Raw genomic sequence first — 919 nt, 5'->3', positions numbered from 1 at the left:
CGCTCTGGGCGAGCCGACACGCGTGCACCCTACGCATGCGCTCAGAAGGGACCCACCCCCACCCGCCTCTTTCACCGGACCTCTTCAGCCAAGTCACCAATTAGCCCTCTAAATGCCCGCCCTCAAGGCTAAACCCTTGGCCAATCGGGAGGCAGGAGCCATCAGGCCCATCACTTATTTAGCATACACCCTCCTCTCCCCTCCCAAGGCCCCGCCCCGTCTGAGGCAGGGATTGTCGCCTAAGCGCTTCGTTCTGGCACCTGATTGGCTCCTTTGCCAGCTCCGCCTCCGTCTCCTCCCGCCGCCCTCCCCTTTGCGCTCCCACAGCGGCGGGCGGAGCTAAGTACGCAGGCGCGGGCGCTGCCTCTCTCTTCTGGTGGCCCGCCCTCCCTCCTCCCTCTCCCTCCCCTCCCCACCCCCTCTCCCTTCCTCTCCGGGCCTGCGCGCGCGTGTCTTCCTCCTGCACGCGCCGCCGCTAGGGAAGCACTGTCGCCGGAGCCTCTGGCCCGCGCGTTCCTTTTCCCCTCCGGCTGCGGAGCGGGCGGGATCCTGCTCCGCGAGCGCGGCAGCAGCGGCAGCCCCGGCGGCCTCGAGCGGCGGTAGCGGCTCGCGATCCCCCAGGCGGACCGTACCACAGCCCGCCAGCACGCGGGGGGAGCCGCCCGCCCCGCCGCACACGCCTCGGCGACCCCGCGGGGCTGAGGCGTCGCCGCGCCCGGGAGCGTGAGCGCAGAGCCGGCCTCGACCCCGAGCTCCGAGCCCCGCGGGCCGCGCCCGCCGCCGGCCCCACCCATCCGGGTCGAGGAGGCTGCGGCCATGGCCGAGACGGAGGAGCGGAGCCTAGACAACTTCTTCGCCAAGAGGGACAAGAAGAAGAAGAAGGAGCGGAGCAGCCGGGCGGCGAGCGCCGCGGGCGCGG

At 72.0% G+C, this 919-nt stretch overlaps 1 protein-coding gene across 1 annotated transcript in view; it reads left to right on the top strand.

The window, feature by feature from the left end:
* Positions 1-419: 419 nt before the first annotated feature.
* CDV3 (CDV3 homolog) overlaps positions 420-919 on the top strand; it is a 17,756-nt gene continuing 17,256 nt past the window's right edge. The window contains exon 1 of the mRNA XM_032408679.1: positions 420-917. Within this exon, the coding sequence (XP_032264570.1) occupies positions 817-917 (101 nt within the window). The 5' untranslated portion in view covers positions 420-816. The remainder of the gene's footprint in view (positions 918-919) is intronic.

This window comes from Phoca vitulina, unplaced genomic scaffold (assembly GCF_004348235.1).
Source record: "Phoca vitulina isolate PV1807 unplaced genomic scaffold, GSC_HSeal_1.0 scaffold10, whole genome shotgun sequence".
Classification (NCBI taxonomy): domain Eukaryota; kingdom Metazoa; phylum Chordata; class Mammalia; order Carnivora; family Phocidae; genus Phoca; species Phoca vitulina.
Note: the sequence above shows the minus strand (reverse complement) of the source record. Positions and strands in the feature narration are given on the sequence as shown.